This window comes from Leptonotus elevatus, chromosome 6, assembly GCF_054856555.1.
Source record: "Leptonotus elevatus isolate MCC_2025b chromosome 6, RoL_Lele_1.0, whole genome shotgun sequence".
Classification (NCBI taxonomy): domain Eukaryota; kingdom Metazoa; phylum Chordata; class Actinopteri; order Syngnathiformes; family Syngnathidae; genus Leptonotus; species Leptonotus elevatus.
Window position 1 is genome coordinate 6,025,775 of NC_141244.1, and position 21,439 is coordinate 6,047,213.

The 21,439-nt window shown below is 39.4% G+C and overlaps 1 protein-coding gene across 3 annotated transcripts in view; it reads left to right on the top strand.

Moving 5' to 3' along the window:
• The window catches only part of LOC147171872 (nuclear factor of activated T-cells, cytoplasmic 1-like), a 75,791-nt gene that overhangs the window by 32,397 nt on the left and 21,955 nt on the right, over window positions 1-21,439 (top strand). For all 3 annotated transcript variants that reach the window (XM_086078413.1, XM_086078414.1, XM_086078412.1), the window contains one exon: window positions 13,000-13,647. In XM_086078413.1, coding sequence (XP_085934539.1) covers window positions 13,000-13,647 — 648 coding nt within the window. The remainder of the gene's footprint in view (window positions 1-12,999; window positions 13,648-21,439) is intronic.

Genomic DNA, 21,439 nt, shown 5'->3' on the forward strand with positions numbered 1-21,439 from the left:
TTCACACCAGACAAAGTGCAATTTCTGCAGAAATTGCATGGGAATGCTGAAAGCTGAATGCTAATAGCTGAATGCTAAGCTGAATAATTATGAAGTAAATTGAAAGTTGAAATTGAAAATTAGAGGTGTCAGTCGATTAATTTTTTTAAGCGTAGTTAATCGCATGACTTCAATAATTAACTCACGATTAATCACAAATTAATTGAACATCTGATATCTCAATTTATATCTAAATTCATAAAAAAGTGTACAATATTTTTTCCAATTTTTCACACTCTTGGTAACATAAAAGTGGGAAGAAATGTTAACCTAATAGAAATTTGGTTGCATTTTTGTGTCATTGATTCAGTAATTTCATAACAATTAAAAAAATTAAAAATAATTAAAATAGGTACTGCACTGTAAAAAAAACATCAACGTGTGACTGTCACTACATGGCATAATTGCATTTGTAAGAGAATGGTTATTTTTCTTTTCATATTTAGAGCTGACAAATTTTTATCAAGAAGTAACTGGAATTCTGCACATTTGAAAAACTGTAAGCATAACTTGACCCCAGTCCCACAAATATATTATGCATTGTTATTTAATTTATTACTGCTAAATTGTGTTATAGCTTTTATTTTGTTAAGTTCAATACGGATGCGCATTGTAAAATGACGTAACTTTACTGGAAACGACACATAATCGTGTTATTTTCATAAAAGCTATCTAATTTTTAACATGAAGTAACTTGCGAACTTCTGCACATTTTTTAAAACTTGACGGCAGTCCCCACAAATATATGCATTATTATTTAATTTATTACTGCTAAATTGTGTTATAGTGACTCATTTTCACGATGTTGATTGCATTTATTTTGTTACGTTCTCGGATGCGCATTGGTATTAAGTGATGCCGTTTTACTGCAAGCCACAGACGCTGGCGCTCTGCTGCAAGCTAGCCAAGAGCACAGTAAGAGCTATTTTCTGGAGTTGCTGAATAAAATACGCCTCAGATCTAAAGATCAAGTGGCTTGGAGTCATTCCAATTGACAAAACAGCGTCCATTCGGCTCTCACAGGAGTTTGAGAGTGCTAATGCCATGGACACCTTATGGAGAGCTGGAGCAACCTAGCTTGTTGCTAACGGCTAATCGAGTGCTTTCTTTCAAAGCAGAGAACCGGCGGCCATGCTACACAGTCTAAATGGCTCTACCACTCAAACATTCTGCCCCTTAAACATTGCGTATTGTAGCTGCAGTGCAGTACAGTGCATTTCTAATGGGTAGTTTTGACATGGACGTTTCTGCTGCGTCGCAACTGGAATTCACTTCAGTAGAGGCTTTCCAAATAAGGGGCGGTCATTAATCGAGCAATACAAAAATTGGTGCCATTAAAGGCACTTCAAGTTAACGAGATATTAACGCAATAATTCTGACACCTTTAGTGAAAATATAAAAGTATTAATTGTAGTTGAAAGATAAATGAATAAAAAAAAACTTGAACTGCGATCTGGTGACGGCGGGATTCAAACCCTCACCTCCTGTTTATCGGTCAAAGCTCCGCTGAACTAGCCACTGGGCCATTGCTGCCATAGAAGAATCTGTGACATTGTATGTAATTGTAGTGAATATTGATGTATGAAGCTGAAAACCTTGCGTTGAATTTGAATGACAATGATTTGTATTCAATATTGCATTTGTACTTGCCCAAGCAGGGTTTGAACCCAGGTCCTCCTTGGTTGCAGGCAATTACTCTAACCACTGTCCTAACTTGTCTTGTTCAAAATCTTGGCTTATGGCGTATTTATATTGAAACGTGTCATCTGATGCTGAAAGCTATCAATGCTGAATGGGGACACATGCATAGTGATATGAATGCGTTCAGCATTCCCACAATTATAGCGTTTTGTCAACACAATTTCTGTGTGCATTTTTTACACTAATGCCAAGCAGTGCACTGTACCCTGTGAGTGTGTGAGGTGTGTTTATTCTATAGTGAGCGCACGTTCCCCAGCGATGAGGTGTACTTGCTGAGTGACAGAGCCTTGGAGCAGTGTTGATGTAGACGAGTCAATCCCCCTGCGACCTCATTCTCGCACCCCTGCATCACACAATGCCTGCCTGGTTCACCGACACACCCACCAATGCGCAGGGTTGTGGATGTGTGCACGTATGCACTCACGTGTGCAGTGCTTTACTCTGTCGTTCGTGTAGCAACCTGAAAACTCAGGTATACATCTCTCAATGTTCATAGTTGGCCCTCACGTTGGAATTTAAAAAATGGATTGGTGAGAGTGTAGAACGGTGTCATGCCGGTATAATCAAGATGGGACAAAAAAAAAACACAGCTTATTACATACATAATACTGTGTTATTACATTGTTGACAAGCATTGTTGCTCTTTTATTTAAAAAAGTACAGTTTCCCACTCTATTCCATCAAAATCACTCATTTTTGCATAAGAATGTTCAAAATGGGTTTGTGACATTATGACATATCTGCAGTTTGTCGATTGTTTAGAATAGGAAATCAAAAGTGTAAGGCTTTCAAGGCTTTTTTGTGTCATTATTGGAAAGACATTATTCAAGTACCAGCCCACTTTGTGATTGCTACATACCCTCGCTACTCAGGAAAAATGGTTGATTGACAATGTACCTGTGTCTTGCACTAAGGTAAAATGTTGCATCACCTGCCCACTTCAGAGGAGTTGAGGAATAAACGGATTCAGTTTATTTTTAAAGACACTCCTAGGTATTCCGTAACCCTAATTGTGCTGTGTTACGGCATGTTTAATGCACTCTAAAAACAGTTGGGACAAAAGTAACCCATTTATGGATAGTAACCCATTTATGGATAGAAAACTTTATGGGTCAATTTGACCTAGATTTTTGGGTTGTTTTATACAAAATGGCCCCAATTTTTGGGTCAAATTAACCCAAGTAGAGGATCTGACCCAACTTTATGGGTTGTTTTAATGACCTAATTTTAGACCCAAAGTTGGGTCAAATAGACCCAAGTAGATGATCTGACCCAACTTTCTGGGCTGTTTTATACAAAATTATTTTATTTTATTATTTTTTTCAAAACAAACTCAGAAAGTTGGTAGAATTGACCCAAGTAGATGATCTGACCCAACTTTCTCAAATGTTTCATACAAATGGACCCAATTTTTTACCAAAAATTGCGCTAAATTAACCCAAGTAGAGGATCTGACCCAACTTTCTGGGTTGTTGAATACAAAATAACCAAATTTTTGACCCAAATTTGGGTAAAAATTACCCAAGTAGATAATCTGACCCAGTTTTGTTTTATACAAAATTACCTATTTGTTTTGCAAAACAACCCGGAAAGGTGGGTCAAATTGACCAAGTGTATGATCCAACTCAATTTTCTGTTTTTTTTAATACAAAATTATTATTATTATTTTTGCAAAACAACCCAGAAAGTTAGGTTACATTGACCCAAGTAGAAGATCGGTTCATTTTTTACCCATACTTGGGTTATTTTTGACCCAACTGTTTTTAGAGTGTGAAAGAAAGCTTAAGTAAGCTTGCACACACCCAAAGAATAAAATTCCGGGTTTAAGCGACAGCCACACATAAACACACATTGGTCATTCCGCCTTGCAGTGTTCGTTGACGTCGCCGGCCGCCACCATGGAAGTGAACTTGGGGGAGGAAATGTTTTCCCCCGGGGTGACATGGCCGTTGTACTACCGTGGCCGCCTTAGAGGCCACAAGACACTGACATACTGTAACTACCAATCAGAGGAAGCTGTTTTCCATATCATATTAAGGAAAACAGCGACCTAATCAAAGCAAAGCGTATTTGCATATTGACAATTAATGAGAAACTCTTACTGTACTGCACTTGTACTTGGAGCTCTGTCTTAGACAGCAGTATGTTTTCATTGATCAGCATCTAATGGGTCTACTGTTGCCGGGGTATCATGCACTGTGTTATAAGTATACAGCTCTTAATAAGATGTGTTGTCTAGAATTATCAGCAGATGTATTTATGTCCACAAGAGATAAGACACATTTTGGAAAAGGCTCTGAGAGAAATGCAGAGGAGAGCCCTATTTGGAGATCGCTGATTGCTTTGATTTATAAGTGCATAGTGGGTAATTTGGCCAGTTCAAGACAGACTAACTGTGGCCATATTTAGTATATTAATTTTATATACTGTACTGCCTCAAAGAAAGCAAGTTACGCATCCTCAATCTTTTCGCTGAGCATAAATACAAGTCTAATTAAAAGGTTTTGCATTTGCTGCCAAGTCAACCACAAGTACAGGGTAGACCACACAGACAGCATAATTAGCTCTCTGGTGTTAAAGCCAAGGTGCCCGCCAACAACAAGCAATTTGGTGGGACTAGATGAGCTAGTCATTCAAAACCACTTATTAATATATTATGGGGGGGTGGGAGAAACTATCAAATGCCCTTTATAGGTTGCAGTTAAATAATTCTTGCAAAACCATTCACAATAAAAACTGCATTAAACTTATCATAACTGTGAGTACACCCACAGTTGTCAGGTTATCTGAAATACAATCATATTTTCAATATAAGCTACAAAGAATGAGGAAATCCTGTCTAAGTCTAAGCTTTTTGCCGTTGCTTATTGGGGGCTGTTCAGCGCTTTGGTGTGTCAGCTATTAAGGAAACAACTAATGCTGTGACCACGTTCTAGGCTGAGCTTCAGAGGACACCCGCAGACTTTCACACACATACATTGTTGTCAACACTTTCTTGCGTTTCCTTTGTGAAAGGGATTCTTCCGGCCCGCTGTCCCACTTGAAGCACATTTGTGGTCACTGACGTTATTAACGGAGAACATTTCTTTCACACTCTAGTGTCTGCTCATCTATAAAAAGACAAACACCCACCCTTAAAATAGACTTGTTTGAAAGAGCGGAAGGACGAAGCAAAACACCTCTGCGCCACAGATGCGAGCGAAACTACCTTTATTTTCCATTCTGGTCGAGCTGTCTTGTTATTCTTGATTGCTTACGCAAATGTAACTGATGATCACCCACATGTAGCTGGCTACATTAGAGAGCTCATACAGTCCGACAAATTCTCTATTTTTCCATAACACATTTTTATTTAAAGATGCCACCCTTGAGACTCAAGGACACCGTACAATTGATTAAATTACATAAATAAAATGACAATAAAAAGTGCAATTAAAGAAATGAAATATAAACAACAGTAAGTTGTGATTTGAAAGATACCAAATAAAAACCACAGGAAGTTGTGAATTGAAGTGGGTGCAAAAAATAACTGTTTCTGAGTTGGGGTGAAAGTGACTTGCAGAACTGGTGAGCAGAGTGGCTGAATGCCAGAAGAAGAGGAGCTGAGGGTGCAGGAGGGAGTGGGGACATGGAGAAGTGGAGGCGGGGTTGTGGATACCCTTGAATACAAAGATGAGAGTTTTGAACTGCAGAACTGAATCAGGAGCCGGTGGAACTGCTGGAGGATTGGCGGTGATGAGGAAAACCTCAGCTTTGCTAATCTTTATTTTCAGGAAGATTTGGGTGACCCAAGTTTTTATTTCAGAGATGCAATCGGGAAACAAGATGGTTGTTTAAAATGGACAAGGGTAGATGAAGAGCAGAGTCCCCAGGACAGATCCCTGTGGCACACCTGAAGTGACAGAGAAGGGAAGGGGATAGATTTGAAGGACTTGAGTTGGATGAACTGAGTGCAGCCAGAGAGATAAGATGAGAACCATCACCAATCTGCGGCTAATTAGGTTATGAAGTCCAGTGGTGTAATGAGAGACCAGGTCATCAGGGTTGGAAAAAGCAAGAGGAATCGATCCTTCATGTGAAATGGGCAGGGTTAACATTCTTTATATTCCGAAATGAAATGATGGTGTTTTGGTGATGGAGAGAGTGAGTATGACTGGCATTGAGAGAAAAATGTGGTTGATTATAGGGGGTTTATCAGTTGTAAGGTCAGAGGGTATGAAATCTGAACAGCAGATTAAGTTCAAGATGTGTCATTTAGAGCAGTGGTTCTGAAATGGGTGTATGCGTACCCCTGGCGGTACGTGAAAGCACTTCAGGGGGTTTGTGAGATTTTAAAATATACACACATGCACATGCATCTCATGGAAATGTCTCAATAAATGCAAAAAATTTGACAGTTGTCTTCTTTTTAAGAACCACTGCTTTAATGCGTACAGGAGAAGGATTATGTAGGATTATGTTAGGAGAGAAAGAGGACACACTGTACGGGTAAGAAAGTCAGCTAAAGTTTTTTTTTTTGTTAAAGAAGGTGGCAAAAAGGAGCAATGATGGTTGGAGTGGGACCCGACAGCGTGTAGACAGCAGATTCAAACGTGCTAGAGAAATCACGGCTACCAGAAAAAACTTTTGCGGTCAATTGTTGCGAGTCAGTGTACAGTAGATTCACACAAACTGTAGTGCAGCTTATGAACGCATTCCAGGATCAGAATGTCAGAAAAACCTCAACCCAGAAGTGATTTCAAACTTCATAAGCAGCATTTACCTCTGAAATAGCAGCATGGATGGAAATGTTTACCTTAGAGTTTTAGCCACAACATTTGCTAGACCTACATAATCTAAATAAACCCATATGCAAGACTTACAAATGCAAAATAAATGAATAAATAAGAAGTTGATGATGATGATGATGATGATGATGATGATGATGATGATGATGATGATGATGATAATAATAATAATAATAATGCACGGTGGATGACTGGTTAGCACGTCCGCCTCACAGTGCTGAGGGTGTAAGATCGAGTCCGGGCTTCGGCCTTCCTGGGTGTTGTTTGCATGTTCTCCCCTTGCCTGCATGGGATTTCTCCAGGTACTCCGGTCTCCTCCCACATTCCAAAGACATGCACGGCAGGTTAATTGGGCGCTCTAAATTGTCCCTAGGTGTGCTTGTGAGTGTGGATGGTTGTTCATCTCTATGTGCCCTGCGATTAGCTGGCAACCAGTTCAGGGTGTACCCCGCCTACTGCCCGAAGCCGGCTGCGATTTTTCCGAAAGCTCTTCCAGTCATTCTTGCGTGACTATAGACGTGACGTGTTGATCTTCAAATAAGAGCCAGATTTACCAACCACACTGGAAAAAAGATGCCAAAAATGGCTGACAGTGACCAAAGCATGAGCTTCTCGGAACCCCTTTTATTTTTACAGGCGGGTAGGAAGTGCCTTTGTAATATTAAACATTTCTTAACCAAAACTTGTGTCCTTAGTGTAGTGGTTAGGGCTAAAAGGAGGAGAGACAGAAACATGTTTTATACAGGAAAATGAATTAATGAAAATGAATCTAAATTATGGCAATACTCGACTAAATCATTCGCCATTTTTAAAGCACAGTAGACCAGGAAACAAGTAAAAAATGAGCAGTGCCGTGTTACCGCACGCATATTTTCATACGTCATTGGCTTAAACCTTTTTTTAGGGAATTAGATGACATTGATATTTACACTACTAATGTGTATACACACTTCCTAAAGAAGAAAAATTAATTTTCAGTGGTGTGTTGATTTAACCCCTTATCATTCCAAGGAGCTACTGAACCCCGCAAGTTTCATATGTGCATTCACTGAAAACTTTGTCATTGGAAAAATTTAAAATATTTTTTGGGGTGACGTCGCAAATCATACGAGTAAAGTGAACGTAATAGACATCCACAGTGTCTAGAACTCTGCTGAACCACAGCGATTCGGAAGAGGAACCAATGTGTAGCCAATGGTTCACTTTGTATATGGTGGCTGAATCAGCAGATGCTAACTGTTACCACATGCAAAATGTGGGGGAAATAATCAGTTTTGTTCATTTGTGCTGTTACAGTTTACTAGAACTTAAACAGTTGAATTTAATAACTGACTTTCTACGTCACAAATGACGGCAGCTGCGGTTGAATTAGCAGTTGCTAAGTTGCTAACGTACTTCAGCAACACTGCAAGGCTTGCGCGAAACTGTTAACTTCAATTGCATTTTGACTACACATGAAGGGGAAATAAATCCAGATTGTACAAACTTGTAAACCCTTTGTATGATCAGATTTTAAAGCACTCACCGGCAAGGGTGGAGATAATTCGGCGAGTTTAAAAAAAGCTCTCCTGACACTTCATCGGCAATCCAAAATGTCCACCTCGCACATGTACATCATGTCCTTTTCATCAAAGTAACTGTCAATGCTCTTCGGCAGAAAGTTGACAGATAAATGCTAGTTTTATCCCTCCTCGCCGTTGTAGTCCATTAACGCTGCACCGATACTTTACTGCCGCAGGGGGGCGTGGTCTGAGAAATAGCCACGTGACGTCCGGATTGAGACTAACTCACAAACCCTTGTCAAGGCACGATCTTTGACGCGGATGCGCAGAAGATTGGCCATCTTGGATCGCTAACTACGGCAACCACATAGGTCAAAACACGTTCATACCCGCAAAATAAAACAGACATTGCGAAAGGTACAGTTGTATGTTTTTTTTTTTTTTTAATGTAAGCAAAGTTCTGTACCCAAGCATATCTTGTACGTACAGAAAAGATTTTGACACATACTGTAATTATAGTTTTCTGTGAGAGTGGGTATGGTTTATTTTTTATTGTCTTTAGAACAATGTGTGGCCATTATCATAGTGTGACACGTTGTTTGCAAATATATTTTTTTATTTACTTGCAATTGACTTATATTTGTTTTGTGAATTATTACTTTTGGTTTTGTATTTATTTTAGTTTTATATGCTGAAGTGTTTTGTGTACTGCGCATGTCATGAGCGCAGAAAGAGGAGATAGAGGTGTAACCGAGCGAGCCTCGTACGAGAAGAGAGTTAAATAAGAGAGACGTGTTTGAATCCTGTCCTGCCGTGTCTGGTTAATTTAGCAGGAAGACGCCAAAAAACATCAACTCGAAACTATTTGTAGCCCGCTTTTTACCCAGCCTCCGGAAACAACAACAATATCTTAGGGTTACAATAGCATAAGGGGATGAGACTGGGTGAGGGGTGGGGGTCATTTAAAACACACACACCACAGACCTACTGTAAAGTATAACAATGCAGACTCACTGGAAATATAATGGAAGTCAAAAGTAAAATGTTAATCTTTAAACGTATAGGATCAAAAGTTACTTAGATTTTTGTTCATGTATCATTTTCCGAACGTGCAATATCGCGCAGGCATATGAAGGTATTTTGTTTTAGTGTTGTTACCGTAGTTAGCGATCCAAGATGGCCGATCTTCCGCGCATGCGCGTCACAGATCGTGCAGGGGTCACAGATAGCGCCTTGACAACCCCTCGGGTTAGATTGAACCATAGTGCATAATTCTTACATAATTGCGATCTTAGTAAGCAATACCCCCAACAGTGTGTCCAATCTGTTAGAGTGAACACACAATTTAGCGCCCGCTATTTATTATATTAGTAAAGCAAGCCCATAGACACGACTAGAAATAAGGGGGGTGTCACATGTGCAAAGCATCAGCTGTCTTTGGGCCATAACCCACAGGTTGGGGGTGGAAATAAAAGCCAGATGAAGTTGGACTTTACTGAGGAATCTGTTTTCTGAAGTCTGATGTGAAGTGAAAAGAGACCTACACATGGATTAAGCTTTAGAGAGATCTGTTGGATTTACATCGGATGTGACACGTTGCATGAGACAGTCACATAGGCCTCAGTGATGCCTCATTATTTCATTTATATAAATTTAGAACAATATTATGTCATTGAGGCAATACCACCTTACTGTTGCATTTTAACAAAACTATTGATTCCATGGACCTTTGCCATCCGTTGAAATGAGAGCAAAGGGAGGCAGAGGAAAAAGGAAAATGACAGTGTAACAGCAGAGTGGACCATGTGAGGTTTGTTATTCCCCAGGCAAGAGAGAGGAGGCCCTCGAATCATGGGACTTGCCTTACGATGCTCTCCAGACAACCTGTTCCCTGGGCTCCGAAAGCAGACAGGACTGACGTAAATGGTCTCCCTGCTTTGTTATCACTGCACCACAGCTCAGGACCCCAGAGGCAGACAGGAGCGCTTACTGTCTTTTAAACTCTCCTCCCACAAAAATACAAAACACATTGAAAAACAGGTTGTGTTTCACTTGACTCTTGATATATTGTAATTTAAATTTGTAGACAAAAAACAATGTTATTTTAAATTGGATTTTCATTGAAATCATTCTACTTTTAATCAAACATTACTCCTGTTTTAACAGAATATTACTAATAGTTGGCATCAACTGCTCACTGTAACTAAAACCAGAATTTCAAAACTTTTCTTTTACATTTGGGTCTTCATTCTACCATATTAATTTTTGCGAGTGGTGTGTACATGTTAGTAACCCCAGACTGTTTTTTTTTTCTAATGAGGAGACTTCTCCATGGTTGGTCAGTTGGTCTTCCCTTCTCTCTTTCTCTTGTTCCCAGCGGAGATGTACAGTTGGGGCCCATATGAGCACCACTTGGTCTAGTTGGGCTTTGGCTGGGCATAGGCTTAGAGTGGGTTTCGTTGTTGGGCCCCTTGGGCAGTAGATGGGCGAAACTAATTATGGGCAATAAGTGTGCTCTGGCTGGGCTTCACTCAGTAACACCATGCACGATAAAGCTTACTACCTGGCCTAATTTCTTTACAATTAAGTAAGATGTTTTTTGTTTGTTTTTTAAGTAAGATTTTCTTTATGGGGAAAAAAATTCACACAAAAAATTTATTTTAACGTATTATTGATACCTTCTTAAAATAAACGCCAACATCATTTTGTTCAGATGTTTCAGGAAACAAAAAAATTCACCATTTGCATCATAAGTAGATGATTTAGGTAAGAAAAAATATTTTGGGAGAAAAACGACTTAGGCAATTGTTTTAAGAGAGTGACGATATGTATTATTTGGACTATTAATGGGCCATATAATACAAGTTTGATTGCACAAGATTAATACTCAAACCTAGAAGAAAGCACTGCACAACATTCCACAAAGATATGGGAAAACTCCTCCCCCTTCGAGCCAATTACAGGATGTCTGCCAACTAGCAACATTTTGCCACCTCAACAAGTACTTTAGGCTTGAGGGTTCATTTGAGTTGAAAAATTAATAATTCTGTTTGACAGTGATGGAACATTGACCATTTGTTGTTCTTTGGCGTTAAATAATAATACAAAGGTAATTGATCATATAATTGGTCTCCTGTTATTAAAGCTTGTAAGGAAATAACTGTGTGGCATGAGTGTGAAAGGAGCCCTTATGGGTACAATCAGTAACACCATAATCAGCCCAGTGGGCCCCAGATGGGAGAATGCTGGGTTGCCCATGTGGGTTTTAGCTAGGCCCATATGAGGCCCAACTTGAGCCCATCTGCACAGCAAAAATTGGTTAAAAGTAGTGTGATTCACAAAGAATACACCAAAATCATTACACGATATTTCAAAACATGAAACACAATAGAAAACTAGCTTAAACACACATGTTGTACATACGGTACCTTCAAGTTTTTATGTCATGTTTTACAAGTGCTCTATAAGTCCACCACCAGCAGCACAGACAACATCAAGCCGATGTGAGAATTCTTTCCAAACCTCAGGAAGTCACAGTCCACCGTATTGTTGATTGCAGCTGATCTGATTTGATCTTTCATTTCATCGATATTTATAAAAACTTGAAGGTATATACAACACGTGTCCAAGCTAGAGTTTTATATTGTTTTTAATTTTTGAGATAGTAGTGCGTCAATTTTCATTTCAGGATGACATTTTTGGGAGCAGATTTCAACTCCTGAAGTGTCATTTTAATATTTTCAGAGTTACATGGTGCACAAACTAGGTGTTAGTTTCAGATTAGAGATGTAATTAATTAAGCTCCACCTTTGCACTGGCACTGCTTAGTTTGAGACGAATTGGCACCATTTTCCTTTTCCTCACGTGTCACAGGAAACACTGACATTCGAACAAAAGGAATTTGGGCACTGGATGTAATTTTCACTTACAGAAGAGATTTCCCCAAAAACTGGACTGTTAAAATTTGGGTCTAAGATCGGCCGATGTTGCATTAAATGTATGGAAAACATCCAATTTGCCTGTGACTGTATACCTCAGTGGATAGGGTGTCTGAATTAGGTTCCGTGGTACCCAGGTTCAAATCTCTGTTAAGACAATCATTTTTAGGAGCCAACTTTTGCTTTATTGATTGTTTGTTATAATGTATTGCTATGTTTGGCTTTTTGGAACATGCCATGCTTCTTTGATCTGCTAAAAAACAAATCAAATCAACTTTTAACTGGGACCCAGCTGGGCAGCCCAGATGGGACCCATTCACCAGCCCATATCCAACCCACATGGGCCCCACATGGGCCCCACATGGGTGTGTTGAGAAGCATGTGATACCTGTCAGTCAGAAAGCATCAGGAAACTTTGCAGACGGCCTGTGCTGGAATGGAAGTTCCATAGACAGGATGACCAAGTGGGGGTCACTGCACTCTCTTGCATTAGTTGAGGCTGAAGCTCCTGAAACGTGAGGCACAACTCTTTGACCACTTAAGAAACCCAAGCAGCCAAATCAAAATCCAGTCATCTACTTCTTTGTCCAATCATTCAGTCCTAAGAGAAACAATTGATTGTAGAGTGCAAGGGACCTGCGGTTCGTTTTCATGCAGCAGCAGCAACAGCAGCAACCTTCAGCCTTAAAGTAGTGTTTTATTGGATATCAGAGCTGGAGAAGAGTCCAAAGAAAATAGGTCTTATTCATTATTAGAAACAGCTGTGGTTTTCCACTCTGATGACTCATTCATTTTTCTTTCCCCCCTATTCTTTGGCTTTTTTTTCATGATCGAGTACTGAGGGTTTCTTGGTCAAACACTGAGCCATATTCACTGGTTATTTGTTTGGATTATCAGAGGCATAGCCGCCACAAGTGTGCATGTTCATTGATTTACTCATTCTCCCTCATGCAAACATTGTGCCACATGGATGCCTCTGCACATTTTTGTAATATGTCCATCTTTTTTTTTTTTCTACTTTCCACCCTTCAGTGCCGATGATAAAGACAGAACCCAGTGATGAATATGATTCTTTGGGGACTTCAGTGCTGCCAATGCATTCAAAACCCTACTTCAGTCATCCCAGACTTAATCCCATCATGCCCATTGCCGATCAAGACGCTTGTCTGGCTGGTGGCTACCCTCCCTGCCCTTCTCTCAATGCTGCCATACCGTCATTGTCCCCCAATTCCAGCCCGACTCTGCATGATCTCTCCCCTGTGGCATTCAGCACGTGCCTCCCAAATAGTCCCACCCATGCATCACCTTCAGGTCAGATGGTGACGACCTTCCAGGAGAATGGCAGGCCAATCATGACCCATCCGGCATCTCCTGACCATGGCTCTTCGCTAGGTATGCTCCAAACTCAGGGAAGTCCCAGTCACCTCAACAGCCCAGGAACCCATGGATTCCACCCTGTCTATGCCAACAGTAGCCCTTCATCTTCCCCAACCTCCCATGCTTCTACTCCCAGTGGGCCCGCAGAGAGTCCATTTATCCAGGCCTACAGTCCCAGCCAGACTCAGGCAGGAGCCCAGGCTGGAGGGAACTCACCCAGCCTGCTTCATGAGGAATCAAGTCCACCTGCCATCACCGTCAAACAGGAACCCCAAGAACTGGACCAGATGTACCTAGATGATGGTGAGTTTCAATACCATAATAGTAAAAATTAAATGTCAAACTGCATACACAGCAAAAAGCCAAGTGATGAATTGACTCTCACAGAGTAGATTTCAACACTTTTTCAGAGTTTAAATAGCTCTACACTTCAAACCAACACTTTTAAAATAGTGAAAATATTTAATACTTGAAGCGAGTACATTTTAACTCACTAAGCAGAGTTATGCAACACTACAGGAGTAGGCAATTAACTCTTCTGAGACACTCCTTCTAAAATATCTACCACGACAGGGATCAAACTGGTGCACTCTGATACCATGTAGCCACATAGTGTTTAGGGCATAACCTGTAACTTTGGCCCGTCACTTTTTTTGTTTAGTTTTTTTAACGCATTGAAAACAAAAACGTATATATATAAAACAAAAATGCTTTGTCCTTCACTCCCAAAAACGTATTTATACGTTTTACGTGTTTGTTTGTTTTTGCTAGAGCATACAGAAGGCTTTGATGCAGCCTCTGACCTGAAGAGGACGCTTAAAGCAATGGTAGTTATCACAAAAAACGGCCAGCAGGTGGCAACAGAATATAAGAGATCAACCAGGGTCATGTTGCAACAAGCTCTTTTTCCCAGTGTTTTCAAAAGGTTTGTGAATAATGGTGAAACTTAGCTATATTCTAATGCTAATTGCTGCAAAACAGAAACAGATACAAATATACTTTTTTCCTGATGAAAGAAGAGACTCTAATCTTTCTTTTGGTAGGTTCCATGTTTTTATAGCAATAGAACAGAATATTTTGTGGGCCTTGCAAAATCAGTCAAAATCCAGTAAAACAGCGGGGAGCGAAGGGTTGCTTCACTGAAAATGGCTGGGAGTGAATGAGTAGCAATCCCTTGGAAAAAATACACTGACATTTTTTTTAGGCTTCGCCTCATGAAGTACTCGCTGAAAATATGGTTTGGTTAACATTGGCCCGTCACGAGCGAAAGCTTCTGCGTTGTGAGGCTTTTTATTTTTTAGTGAAGCCTCGGGAAGATTTTTTTATAGGCTTCAGCTCATAAAGTATTTGCCGAAAATAAGGATGCACACTCGCCGAAAGGTGGTAATGTGTCAATGAGGCCACTGTAACGACGGTTTTCAACTATAACCCAACACCTCTTTTGAAGAGACTATGTTAATGTTGACCACAATCAGACTGAAAATGAATTCATGGCCCTAATCTCCGTTTGTCTGTCAAGACTTCAGTATTTCCCACTGATAAGCAAGGAAGAAAAAGGGATGAGGAAAATGGCGCTGACAAATTTAACTCTGCAATTTTAACTCTCCAATTTTTGCTGTGTATGAGAGTGATTGGTTGTCTTTATTATATGAACAATATAGATTCATTACTCAAAAAATGTATCCAATTTAACATTAACACTCAACCTACTTTACCTCTCTCTAGAATTTCATTACATAATACAGGCTGCAGATTTAGGTCACATGTTTTTTTTTTTAAAGCAGAAATCTAAATAAACAGAAACAAATTCAATTATTACATTTTAGTCCCAGAAAATGTATTTGCTTTTCTTATAGCCTGTGGTCCTATTTGTATTGTCCAAGTAGCTGCTTTCGATTGTAGCACAACATTGCCTTGATGGGATTTTGAAACAATCTGTCAAAACATCACAGAGAGTCTGGGGTCAGCCAGGTTCCAGCAGAACAAAAACAGTGGCACACGCGAAGCAAACCAAACTGTTGACATATCGACTAATGAAGGAAGCAAAACAATAGGTAGGGGTTTCCTAATCCCCGCCTGACTTTTTGGGAGGGATTCCAGCGGCATTCTTTTCCCGTCTTTTCCCTCCGGAGTACAGGCCATGCAGCTGTCGTCATCAAGGGAGACGAAAGGGTCATGGGTCTACCCTGGCAATGAGATCAGACACACCCAAGGGAGCATAAGGCCGAGTTTATTGCCTCCTGTGTCCATCCCACAGCTTGTCTCTAGGGTCACCAACCTGTTATCTGTGTTAGCAGAGCCACCGCTTGTTGTTATGATATGTATTCATAGCATAGCAGTTTGAAATTGTAACAACCCCCTGCATCGTAATACAGGTGGGGAACCACTGACCCCCATTGAACTCCTGCCTCGTCACCCATCCTGTTCACATTAGTGCGTGCGTGTGTGTGCTTGTGTCTACAACACACAGAGTTAGGCATGAAGGGAATAGGGGAGTGGGGAGTTGGTGCTGCTCAACTGTAATTGTGTTGTCAGCATATCTGCCAGTTTTGATGAGTCCCATTTGTCGTCATAAATAGGCAATGCAGACAAAGAAGGATGTTGTTATCAGCTATATTAAGTTAATACACACTTTACACACACGTTTGTGAATGTGTAAAGCACGGTAGTCCGCAAAATTATATTAGAAAGATAAATTATATATTAAATATATATTAAATATATATTTAAAAAATATATAAAATATATAAAAACATAAAATATAAAATATAAAATATAAAATATAAAAACATAGAAAATATAAAAATTTAAAAATATATATAAAATATGCCATCGGCCGTTCAACCAAAACATATGCCAATGTCTTGTAGGTTAAACAATCATGCATTACGTAAGATGTAAGCACATTGCACACTTCAATTCATCAGTCCATCAATCCATTTTCTGTACTGTCTCCTTATTAGGGTCATCAGCAGCATTAAAGAATTAACTCTGCACATCTATAAGCTAAAGTTTTGAGCTTTTGTGGCATCACTGTGGCACTGTTACAGTAAAAGACTCAACAATAAGTGTACTCCTATTAAAAGCAGCATTCCAATTGAGTGTCTATCCATGCCAACCTGAGACATATGACGTTGACTCATGAATTGATCGCCATCAGCCACAGGCATTAGTGAGTTAGTGAATAGTGGGTTCAACTGCTGCGTTAGATGCTAATTCTAGCTGGCAATTGGATTCTTGCTATGATATGAATTGGTCTTCAGTCCTTATCAGAGAAAGTGTTTTGTTGATTGTATTTCATTTAACTGTGGATAATTTATTTTTACGCTCAATGAATGAATTAATGACAATTCATGTTAGTTCTTTTTTTAAGTGATTTTTCAAAGTTTGGCCAAAGCTAGTTTTTGACTTTTATATTCATTTATTTTAGGGATGGGCGAGTACCAATAAGAGGTTTCTGTATCGGGCCGATACCTGCTCTTATTTCAAGGTATCGTTACTCGTAAATTAGAAGTAGGCTATAGAAAATTGCCATTAAAGCAATTTTAAGGAAAATGCTATATTGGGATGTATAGACCTTTCTTTAAAATTATCTGTCATTGTTTTTTGGGGGAAATTTTGTGTATCAAAAGTGCAAGTGTTGTACTTGGTATCGGTGACTATTCAGCTAATAGCAGACTATTGAGCACTCGTACTGGTACTGGTCTGAAAAAAAGTGGTATCGAACATTCCTAATTGTACTGATTATCATGGGACCTATGAATCAATTCCAAATTACTTTTCACAAGTGCGACTCTTCAGTAAAGCTATTTTGCTGTTATTTGTCTGGAATTTACCATGGATCGTTTAGTGTTGCTCTGCGTAACAAAGAAAGTGACACTGAGACAGGTCTCAAAGACTTTTCCAATCACTGTGATGGATTTCTATCAATTGTAATAATGAGGGAAAGGTTGTTGTTGTTCTACCAGGTAGCCTTAAGACAGTGCATTAGCACTTAATTGCTGTGTTGCAAAAATGATGTCCGGACAGAGATTGTTTACTTAAATTATATTTCACAAACAAGCAATATTAGCGATATTAAACAAGCATCTACACAACAAAGTTTGCAAGCTGGATTTGAAATGCCATTCACTGACAACACTCAACAATTCAGCGAGGGTTGTCATTATTACATATTTTCCCATCAAGTAATCAAATAATTGCATTACAAATGCTTTGCATTAAAGTTAATTGCAGCATCTTCTTTCAGATGACAGTTTACTAACCCATTATTTTTATTTAGTATTGTTTCATGATTAATTAAACATAGGCAAATAAGCAACAATTAAAAATATCACAGGGGAGGGAGTGACGTACTCACCAACCTTGTGGAAAGTGAGAGTTACTTCTTGGGTACTGATTAATGCCATGGGCTACTAGTTTGATATGCACTTCTGAGGCTGATTTGTTCGTACTCTGGCTGAAAGTAATAATTTTTTAAATAAAGTTAACTGACTTGTTTTTTTTCCATAAATTGATTCTGATTCAGGAACATGTCAGAAACTAGGGAAAAATGTCAATCATTGTTTTCCAAAGTAAAAGCAGATGTTTACAAATTTAAACACAGAATACAATCAGTCTGCTTTAATGAAGAACTACTGAAATGAAAGAATATTTATTGTTGATAGGCTGAAATTAGAGGATTTGGACAATTTTAAGTTACACAATAACTCAAAATTGTTGTTGATTAACTTGATAATTTATTAGTTGTCAATTAATAATTGTTGCACCTATAAATTCAGCCAGACCAGTCTGTTGCAAAGCGGAGAAAGATTTTAGACAAAGCATAGTTGTTTTTTTCCCCTTTTTTATATTTGCATTCATGCAACACACCCAAAACCATGTAAAACGAATTTTGTTCTCACTGTTACCAACATGACAGACTGAAGCTCTCATTTCATCTTAAATGATCAAATTAAGGTGAAATTGCAGCTTCATTTTTTATTTGGCCTTGGTGTTCTTTTACACAGATGTCCAGTAATGAAGGCATGCCAGAAGTCCATTGAAATGCCAGGATAAAGTCATGTAACCTTGTTTCCCTTCCCCACTACTCTATCCATTGTCACTTAGTGGGCGCAATCCTTCTTCACCCAATGGCCAAATGTATTCTATCCGTGATTACAGTTGCATTAAGGACGCACAGGAATGCGTATTGATTGACTTAGGACAGTGTAGAAGCGCCATGAAAAACCTCAGTATACTACCGTTTTGCATCACCTGTCATCTGCTCATGCATTCTGCGGTGAGCTCCTGGAGTCCTGGTAAGTATGCGGTGGTAACAGCATACTCCAAAAGCGTCTGCCGCTCCCACTTCTCTTTCAAACTCCTCAAATGAGTCCTAAGTTAAAATAAATAAGATTGGAAGGTAGCTCACAGTGCCTCCTGCTTCCCTTCTCCATGCATTACCGCTGTGCGTTAGTGAGCTGAGCTCTCCATTAGAGACCAAGACAAGCGGATGACCTCACCTCAGCAGCAGTGATTTAACGCCAGGGATGCAGCATTGTGTTGCTCCTCAGCAATCGGGGGCTGGCGATTTGGAGTCCATGGGCGCACACTTGATCTTCCCCAAGAGTGCAGCGCCTCCCACGCTCCAATGCTTAGGCCTCTAGCTCTCATCAGGCAAAGAAAATGTGCCTCTCTGGCCAGGACTCGATTTTATATAGCCTTTGAGAAATCATTCAACTTATCAACAGTGAGCTACTGTACCACAAGGAACACTGTTAGCATGGTGGGAGTCTGAACTTTAAACCCCTTGACTGCAATACACAATCTCCAAAGTAGATTTTGTTTACCTCTTGTACTTGTTGCGAGAACGGCAGAATGCAATACTCCCGCTGCCGGTTTCCGTATCACTGCTCCTACCTAAAAATGGCCTTCAAGACAACAGCATGTCAAATGTGGCTTGAAGACTACATGCATCAGGTGCAATGTGAATCTCATACAACTGAACATACAAGTTATCCATTGTGGAACGTCTAAGGTCACGTACAATCTGTTTCAAGGATGATGGTAGACCTTTTTCATGTAATTCAAAATAGGGATGTTCGATACCACTTTTTTTCAGATGGACAACAGCACGAGTACTCAACTCTTGAGTAGTTAAAGATACGGATGACAAGTACCGATACCATTAGTAATTTTGATCCATAAAACTTCCAGCAATATCAATTTTTCATTAATATTGCAGGGAATTAGTGGAAATTTTGTGATCTTTTTTCCATTTGTACATAAAATTCATATTTTTATAAAACACACAATACAATTAATTTAAATAAATAAATACATTCTTAACCCGTGGGTTGTATTTTATTTTGAAATAGCCTGGTCAGAACCATCAAAAACCCCAAAACGGGTCGCAATACCACCTCATCTGTCAGACACGTGTCCCTTATGTTCCTGATTGTTAAAAGATCTTTGTGCAGTTTGTCACTTTTTTACTCACGACTGCCACCTCTGGCCCAAAGCGTAACTGCAGCATCTGCGTCAGGCTCATTCATGGTGCGAGTATGTGCTCAATCTTAAAGCGACAGCCACAGTTAACAAACAAAAACATGACTTCAAATGAGGTAAGAAAAACTCCGCTCCTCCCCTCCCCAAAGAAACTGTGGAGTATGCAGGGTCCGCACACTCAGGGCTCTTCGTACTCATCTGGGCATTGGTGGAGCATGCATGATGTAGAAAAAGCTTTATTATCACCTTTTTAAACGGCACAATGCACCTTTAAATATCCACAAGAAAGTGGTATCGAAAGTGGCACAGTCCCGAGTACTGATAAGGTGATAGTGCTACCTAGTATCGGTACTCGTGCATCCCTAATTTAAAATAACTGTCCCATATAGAACAATGGATGTTAGATGAACAGATTTGTTATTAGCAGCGTAGAGACTTGATTGATGGAAAACACAGGTGGAGATGTAACGCTAACAGCAAGGATGCCATTTGTGGCCCACCAGCCATCTTTGAGCGGCCCTCAGCATATCTTGAAAAAATTAAACTTTTGACAATTGGTACTGTTCTTTTGTGTATGTCACCCTGACGCACTGGACTACTGCTACTAATAAATATTACTTACAGAGATAATTATTTACAAGTAAAAGTCACAATATTTCTCGCCACGCAAAAATGTTATCCTCCACTTTCTGCTGTCTGCATCACGGTCTAACAAAGATCTTCAAATAAACACTCCTTGAAAAATTGTCATCTTATTACTGATTAGTATTATCGGTTCTGAATGTGGAAATTGTCTCATGGCAGGGGCGGAGCTATTCTAGTGGGATAAAGGGCTGCGGGCCACCGCAAATTATGGAAAATCCCAAACTGTTTGCCTCCACCTATAACAACGACCTTCAAGTTTTATGCATGTGGCCCACGAAGGAAAACGTTTGGACACTCCTGCTTTATATGCTCACTGAGCTGAAGTCTCACAAAATAAGATGTGGTCTAGTGTGATATCAAGCACAGTGGTGGTTTGCCCTCTTAACATCTCAAAAAATTCTCAAAATGTTTTTGGTAAAAATCAAAATTGTGTAGAAACCAGGGTTATAATAGTTTTGGAATTTTCATTTTAGCTTGTTTTTATTTCGTTTAGAGTTTTGTTAGTTTGAATTAGTTTTCAGGGTGGTTCTGTTAGTTTTTATTGGTTATATTTATTTTTAAAAATGCTTAATTTTAGTTTAGTTTTAGTTAGTTTCAATATTAGTTTTCGTTTGTTTTGTTTTTAAGTTTATTACTTATGCACAATATTTAATAAACACTATGGTAAAAGAGTAATGCATTTAATAGTGTTGCATTTCGGCTGAGTTAAATGAAGAAGCAGGCGAGCCGAGCTATTTGAGCCAAAAGTCAAAAATTGTTGCCTAGGAGCAACGTCATCTGAAGGTGCTTTTCTATTGGCTGCTGCTAGATGACGTCACTTCAGTGTGACACACTTTTCAAACGTCCTTATTCCGAATAATATTGAAATAAATATACTTAAAATCACATTTACAATCATCCCCAAAGGCTCATGTATTAAATTAATTACCAACAACTAAAACAAATGACATTTTCGCTGTAA